This window comes from Triticum aestivum, chromosome 5D, assembly GCF_018294505.1.
Source record: "Triticum aestivum cultivar Chinese Spring chromosome 5D, IWGSC CS RefSeq v2.1, whole genome shotgun sequence".
NCBI lineage: Eukaryota > Viridiplantae > Streptophyta > Magnoliopsida > Poales > Poaceae > Triticum > Triticum aestivum.
In genome coordinates, this window is record NC_057808.1 from 496,581,817 (window position 1) to 496,590,350 (window position 8,534).

Here is an 8,534-nt window from a genome sequence, read left to right on the forward strand (position 1 = left end):
ACGGCGACGGGGGCGGCGACGAGGGGCGGCGGCGACGGGGCAGAGGAGAAGAAGCAGAGGGAAAATGAACTGCCGAATTTTTTTTGAAGTGTTTTCTTATATAGAACCCACCTTTAGTACCGGTTGGAGCCACCAACCGGTACTAAAGGTCTGTTTTGGCCAGGCGAAGCGGCGGGAAGCGCACACCTTTAGTACCGGGTGGTGGCACCAACCGGTACTAAAGACCCCCCTTTAGTACCAGTTGGAGCCACGACCCGGTACTAAAGGGGTGCGGTGGCGCAGGTTCGGTGTAGGCAAGTTTAGTCTCACCTCGCTAGCCGAAGGGCGCCCGCACCTGCTTATAAGCCCCGCCGCGGCAGCTGTCTCGAGCTCCTCTCTATTGCAGGCCTTCTGGGCCTACCTATTCTGTGCTGCCCTGTGGGCCTATTGGGCCTTTGCGGGCCTGCATCCTGGCCCAAAAACAGGTTGGGTTTCTAGTCGTATGCAGGCCGCTTTGGCCCAGTAGGCGGGCTTTTTTATTTTCTTATTTTTTTGCTTTATTTATTTTTGTTCTATTTATTTTGAGTTGTTTTTTTTGCTGTATTTAGAGTTTCTTTGTGAATATTTTTGCTTTAGGTACAAAAAATTACAAACTTTCTATATTAGTGCCGGTAGTTTACAAATTTGAATAGTTTACATTTTGAATTATTTGAAATTTGTGTGAATCACTAGTTTGTGAATAACTTAACTTTGAAAATAGATTTTTCAGTGATTCTTTTTTCTTATGTTTAATATTATTGTGTTTTATCATTATATTCAATTTGGTAATGCTTAGGATATTTAAAAAAATGAAATGCCTTTGTAACGGATGAGTTTTCGTCCGAAACCCTGATACTTCGAAAGAGATTGTCCATTTTGTACACGAAGTGCATCCAGTTTTTGCGGTAACCCTCTCTACTTTTTTGCACATGCTATGTGGGTGAAATTATGATACCATGCCAACTTTCAACCTTTTCTGAGTTCATTTGAAATGCTTTTCAATTTCAGGGTCATTTAGCTGAAAAAATCAGTAAATGCATGAAAGAATTTGTTTGCACATAAAATTTCTTCGCGTTTCAAATGCCAAAACACATAACTACCCTAACTATTACAGAGATTCCCTCCTGGGTGTGAAACACAGAAGAAAGTGATGATAGTGAAGCCGATCACATCCCAGATCTTTGGGTGTGAAACTTTTTCTTCGCGTGTGTCCCTTTGCGCCGTAGCCATGGAAAATCTTCATCATTTAACTGGATGCTCGGGTCAATATTCACTGTGAATGGAGCAATTTCATCAAACTTTTCATAATCTTCTGACATGTCTGTCTTGTCATCCACTCCCACGATGTTTCTCTTCCCAGAAAGAACTATGTGGCGCTTTGGCTCATCGTATGATGCATTCGCTTCCTTATCTTTTCTTTTTCTCGGCTTGGTAGACATATCCTTCACATAGAAAACCTGTGCCACATCATTAGCTAGGACGAATGGTTCGTCTGCATACGCAAGATTGTTGAGATCCACTGTTGTCATTCCATACTGCGGGTCTTCCGTTACCCCGCCTCGTGTCATATTGACCCATTTGCACCGAAACAAAGGGACCTTCAAACCACGTCCATAGTCAAGTTCCCATATCTCCTCTATGTAACCATAATATGTTTCCTTTCCCGTCTTGGTTGTTGCATCAAAGCGGACACCACTGTTTTGGTTGGTGCTCTTCTTATCTTGGGCGATCGTGTAAAATGTATTACCATTTATCTCGTACCCTTTGAAAGTCATTATATTCGAAGATGGTAACTGGGACAGCGAGTACAGGTCATCTTCAATAGAGGCGTCATGCATGGTACGTGTCTGCAACCAGCCGGCGAAACTCCTGGTTTGTTCACGTGTAATCCAGTCATCAGACCGCTCCGGGTGTTTGGAGCGTAGAAAATTCTTGTGTTCGTCCATATACGGAGCCACCAAGGCGGAATTCTGTAGAACTGTGTAGTGTGCTTCAGTGAGAGAATGTCCGTCCATACATATTTTTTGATTCCCTCCTAGCGTGCCTTTTCCATCCAGTCTGCCCTTATGCCGCGATTCAGGAACACCAATCGGCTTAAGGTCAGGAATAAAGTCAATACAAAACTCAATGACCTCCTCATTTTCATGGCCCTTGGAGATGCTTCCTTCTGGCCTAGCACGGTTATGAACATATTTCTTTAAGACTCCCATGAACCTCTCAAAGGGGAACATATTGTGTAGAAATACAGGACCCAAAACGTTAATCTCTTCGCATAGGTGAACTAGGACGTGCGTCATGATGTTGAAGAAGGATGGTGGGAACACCAACTCGAAACTGACAAGACATTGCACCAAATCATTCTCTAACCTTGGTATGATTTCTGGATCGATTACCTTCTGAGAGATTGCATTGAGGAATGCACATAGCTTCACAATGGCTAATCGAACGTTATCCGGTAGAAGCCCCCTCAATGCAACCGGAAGCAGTTGCGTCATAATCACGTGGCAGTCATGAGACTTTAGGTTCTGGAACTTTTTCTCTGCCATGTTTATTATTCCCTTTATATTCGACGAGAAGCCAGACGGTACCTTAATACTGAGCAGGCATTCAAAGAAGATTTCCTTCTCTTCTTTGGTAAGAGCGTAGCTGGCATGACCCTGATGTATGCCGTCTTTTCCATGCATACGTTGCTGGTCCTCCCGTGCCTCAGGTGTATCTTTTGTCTTCCCATACACGCCCAAGAAGCCAAGCAGGGTCACGCAAAGATTCTTCGTCACGTGCATCACGTCGATTGCAGAGCGGACCTCTAGGTCTTTCCAATAGGGCAGGTCCCAAAATATAGATTTCTTCTTCCACATGGGTGCGCGTCCGTCAGCGTCATTCGGAACAGGTTGTCCGCCAGGACCCTTTCCAAAGACTACCTTCAAATCCTTGACCATATCATGTACATCAGCACCAGTACGGTGGCGAGGCTTCGTCCGGTGATCCGCCTCACCTTTGAAATGCTTGCCTTTCTTTCTTACGGGATGCCTGCTCGGAAGAAATCGACGATGTCCCAGGTACACATTCTTCCTACAATTGTCCAAATATATACTGTCGGTATCATCCAAACAGTGCGTGCATGCGCGGTATCCCTTGTTTGTCTGTCCTGAAAGGTTACTGAGAGCAGGCCAATCATTGATGGTCACGAACAGCAAGGCCTTTAGGTCAAATTCTTCCCCCATGTGCTCATCCCACGCACGTACACCTGTTCCATTCCACAGCTGTAAGAGTTCTTCAACTAATGGCCTTAGGTACACATCAATGTCGTTGCCGGGTTGCTTAGGGCCTTGGATGAGCACTGGCATCATAATGAACTTCCGCTTCATGCACAACCAAGGAGGAAGGTTATACAAACATAGAGTCACAGGCCAGGTGCTATGGTTGCTGCTCTGCTCCCCAAAAGGATTAATGCCATCTGCGCTTAGACCAAACCATACGTTCCTTGCGTCATCTGCAAACTCCTTCCCGTACTTTCTCTCGATTTTTCTCCACTGCGACCCGTCAGCGGGTACTCTCAACTTTCCGTCTTTCTTACGGTCTTCTCTGTGCCATCGCATCGCCTTGGCATGCTCTTTGTTTTGGAACAAACGTTTCAACCGTGGTATTATAGGAGCATACCACATCACCTTGGCAGGAATCTTCTTCCTGGGGCGCTCGCCCTCGACATCACCAGGGTCATCGCGCCTGATCTTATAGCGCAATGCACCGCATACCGGGCAAGCGTTCAAATCCTCGTACTCACCGCGGTAGAGGATGCAGTCATTAGGGCATGCATGTATCTTCTGCACCTCTAACCCTAGAGGGCAGACAGCCTTCTTTGCTTCGTACGTACTCTCGGGCAATTCGTTGTCCTTTGGAAGCATATTCTTTATCATTACCAGCAACTTTCCAAATCCCTTGTCAGATACACCATTCTCTGCCTTCCATTGCAGCAATTCCAGTGTGGTGCCCAACTTTTTCTTGTCAGCTTCGCAATTCGGGTACAACAATTTCTTGTGATCCTCTAACATGCGCTGCAACTTCTTCTTCTCCAAATCACTTGCGCAGTTTCTCTTTGCATCGGCAATGGCCCGACCTAGATCATCAGCGGGCTCATCTGATGCCTCTTCTTCAGCTTCTTCCCGCATTGCCGGCTCAGCTTCTTCCCCCATTGTTGTATCATCGTATTCAGGGAACCCATGGCCAGGATAGCTGTCGTCGTCCTCTTCTTCTTCATTGTCTTCCATCATAACCCCTCTTTCTCCGTGCTTGGTCCAAACATTATAGTGGGGCATGAAACCGGACTTAAACAGGTGGACGTGAATGGTTCTTGACGTAGAGTAATTGTGATCATTCTTACAGACTAAACATGGACAAGGCATAAAACCATCCGCCCGCTTGTTTGCCTCAGCCGCAAGCAGAAAAGTTTGCACGCCATTAATGAACTCGGGAGAGCATCGGTCATCGTACATCCATTGTCGGCTCATCTTCATTACACAACACCGAAAAGACCAAATTAATACAAGTTCATACATAAAGTTCATACAAGACTTAAATGCAACAAACAAATAACTCTCTAACTAAAGAATTTAAATGCAACAACAAATGCGATCAAGATCGCAACTAAGGTAACAATTGATCCAACAGCATAATGATACCAAGCCTCACTATCAATGGCATATTTTCTAATCTTTCTAATCTTCAAGCGCATTTTCTCCATCTTGATCTTGTGATCATCGACGACATCGGCAACATGCAACTCCAATTCCATCTTCTCCCCCTCAATTCTTTTCAATTTTTCTTTCAAATACTCGTTTTCTCTTTCAACTAAATTTAACCTCTCGACAATAGGGTCGGTTGGAATTTCCGGTTCACAAACCTCCTAGACAAAAATATCTATGTCAACTTGATGGGCATAATTTGTCATAAACACGAAATGCAACAACTAGTTTTAAAAGAGAATATACCACATCCGAATCATAACAAGGACGAGGGCCGACGGGGACGGATATCAAAACCATGGCACTATGTATAACAAACAACGTACGGGTAAGATAATTATACGAGTAACTATATATCCAAATCACACAAACATCAATTTGGTAATGTAAAACATTCATGAACAAGAGGCTCACCACAAGGTGGTGCCGGCGACGGAACGGTGCGGGCGATCGACTGTGGTTACGACGGAGATTTAGAAGGCACTAAGTAAACCACACCTACATATGCAAACTAAGTGTTATTTTTGACCTCAAATTGCATATAAATCAAATACTAGCACATATATTTCCTCCCAAATTACTAAACTCATAAATTAATCACTATACAAAGCATTGCAAGAGCTAATCTAGCAATGAGAGATGAAAGGACAAAGTTGCTAACCTTTGTGATCATTTGAATGGATGGGGGCCTTCAAATCTTGACAAGTTTTGGGCAAAATGTGTGATGAGCTCGAGAGGAAGAGGGGAAGAACAGAGAGGAGAGGGGAAAGGGGAAGAATAGAGCGAGCTCAGGTGGAAGAAGGGTTTATGTAGGACGACCTTTAGCACCGGTTCGTGCCACGAACCGGTACTAAAGGTGCTGGAGGGGCCCCGGACTGACAACATCCTGCCACCACTCACTTTAGTACCGGTCCGTGGCACGAACCGGTGCTAAAGGTCGGCCACGAACCGGTACTAATGGGAGCGGCCGGCAAGCCGTTGGAACCGGCACTAATGCACACATTAGTGCCGGCTCAAAAGCAAACCGGCACTAATGCACACATTAGTGCCGGCTCAAAAGCAAACCGGCACTAATGTGCTTGACATTTGACCCTTTTTCTACTAGTGGTAGTTGATGGAGGAGAGACCATTGCAAACTACATGATGCTTGATGCAGAAATTTTAGTTTAAGCTGCCATTGCGAATTTTATTTTAAGTTGCCATGGCAAATTTATTGTAAATAGTATGGCGAATTTAATTTAAATATGATGGCGAATTTAATTTAAATATGATGGCGAATTTTATATTTCTAGAACATAGAAAATTTTGCTATGTAGCATCTTTATACTTGTGAAGCCATGCCAATTTTAAATTTATTTCAATGGCAGAAGTACTACATTTTCTATAACACATGGCAACTTTTGTAAAATTGGTGGCTGATCACATAGCAAATTTGAGAGGGAATTATGTTGTGTAGAGTTTTCCATGGAAAATTTGCCATTCTTTTGTAGGGAATAAACATATTTACTTTTTTTTGTTATTTGTTGTCATTTTCTCAAAAGTTGCCATGTCTCACCATTTTCCATCTCTCAAAATTTGCCATGGCCAAATTCTTTAATTAAGATGTTCAAAAACATGGTAAACTTGCCATGGCAAGTTAAGATGTTAAAAACATGGCAAACTTGCCATGAGTAATTTCTCAAAATTTGCCATGTCTCAACATTTTTCCATCTCTCAAAAATTGCCATGGCAATTTCCTTTAATTACAATGTTCAGAAACACGGCAAACTTGCCATGGCAAGTTAAGATGTTAAAAACAGGGCAAACTTGCCATTACAAATTTCTCAAAACTTGCCATGTCTCAACATTTTTCCATCTATCAAAATTTGCCATGGCAATTTTCTTTAATTAAGATGTTCAAAAATGGCAAACTTGCCATGGCAAGTTAAGATGTTAAAAAACATGGAAAACTTGCCATGTCACAACATTTTCCATCTCTCAAAAAATTTCCATGGCAATTTTCTTTAATTAATATGTTCAAAAACAAGGCAAACTTGCCATGGCGAGTTAAGATATTAAAAAACATTTTTCACCGCATTGTTGCCATGATGGCAAATTTCGTATTGTAAACTTCTTCTTTTGTTTGCCATCTTGTATCTATATGTATGTAAACTTCACGGCAACTTTTTCATAGTGTAAACTTCGTAGTGATGGCATTTTTTGTAGTGTAAAGAAGCAGATTGCCATCCCCTTCCTGTTTCATATACTCATGGCATTGTACCTTTAACAGGGTTGGCAATTTTCACAAATCCCACGCAGCATCTACATCAATCCTTTTTGATACATTAGCTTCCTCTCATGAAATGTTTCAAAAAACAGATAAGGAAGTGTCGTCAGTAGCAACAATTAGATGGTAAGAACAATAGGGGAAGGCGAGAATTCACGAATCATCAAACTACCACACATTTTTTTTCTTGTTCTTGCCACCCAAACAGATCTGAGCATGGCAAGATCAGCACAAATCTCATCGCAGATTTGAGGATGGCAGGATCAGCACAAAACTCATGGCAAGAGCTGAAAAAACAAAATTCATGGCAAGAACAGGTTCTTTTTTCATGCTGCTAAGCTGCCATGCGTGGTACTTTCAGTGTAGGGTTCATAGCTTCTGTAAGGTCCCTCAGATCTTGCCTTGGCAACAATGGCTAGATCAGAGAGGGGGGAAATAGGAGGAGGGGGTGAGGAGGTGGTGTGGGGCACGCAAAAATTCACCTGATTTCACTTCAAGTAGCTCAACTTCTGTAGAGTTCCTCCGATCTTGCCACGGCAAATTCCATGAATAAGGGTATGGAGGGGAAGGGGAACTATGGTGGGGATCGAGGGTGGAGGTGGGAGACAGAGGGCGTTTTTGGATCGGGGGTCGAGGGGAGAAGCCGCGTGGACCAAGAGGGGGGTTTCCCCACGTGGTAGTTCGGGGGTTAAGGAATCCTGTCCGAACAATTTTGTTCGGCTCGAGGGAGTCCCACTCCGAACAGGGTCGTTCGGACCGACGCCCTGTCGTTCGGACCGACGCCCTGTGGTACCGAATGTGCGCGCGTTATCGGGGTCCATAAAAAAATCAAAGTCAAGGAAAGAGTCAAGAAAGGAAAGAGTCAAGAAAGGAAACAGAGCGGTCCGTAACCCGGACTCATCCATCAACTGTGCCTGCGCCCTTGAACCGCCCGTTTGTTCCGAGCCGCTACGCCGCCGGGCCGGTCGTCGCCGTTGACTCGCCAGCGCTTCTCCTGCCGCGCCGTGGCTCCCCCCTCAGCCGCATTGGAGCCGAGCCGCCATCTGCCTTAACCGCCACGGCCCCCTGCCGTACTTCGCCTCCGCAGCCGCGCGCTTCGGCCGCCCTCCGCTCCACTGTGGTCGGCTCCCGAGCCTCGTGAACCGGTCCTGTTCGCCTCACTGACAAGCGCGCCGGCGCCGGGTCGTCTTCGACGCGCCGGTCTAAACCGCCTCATCCACCCCCGCCGCTCTCCGCTTCAATCCTGGTCGTGAGTCGCCGACAAGTCACCTCCGCCAGCTGCCTCGTAACTGAGCCGCCGCGGCCTCGAGCCCGGACTCGCGTTGCCTGTCACCTCAGTTCAAAAGTCGCCGTCCCGTCAGGCCTCGGCAGAGAGCCGCCCTTACCAGCCACGCCACAAGCCGCCAGCCTTACTTCCGCTCGTCTCCAAACCGCCTTCGCCGGATTAACTGCCATCTCGAACGGCCGCCGTGGCCTTCGCCGAGCCACCCCGAGTCGCCATCATCTTC

At 45.5% G+C, this 8,534-nt stretch overlaps 1 protein-coding gene across 1 annotated transcript; it reads right to left on the reverse strand.

Moving 5' to 3' along the window:
• Positions 1-1,214: 1,214 nt before the first annotated feature.
• Positions 1,215-4,511, reverse strand: LOC123125715 (uncharacterized; the record flags this gene model as incomplete). Its single annotated transcript, XM_044546183.1, has 3 exons — positions 2,823-4,511; positions 2,466-2,714; positions 1,215-2,213 (listed from the first exon to the last, which is right to left on the reverse strand). Coding segments are annotated over exons 1-3 (2,937 nt in total), but the record flags the coding sequence as incomplete, so codon positions are not given.
• Positions 4,512-8,534: the final 4,023 nt, after the last annotated feature.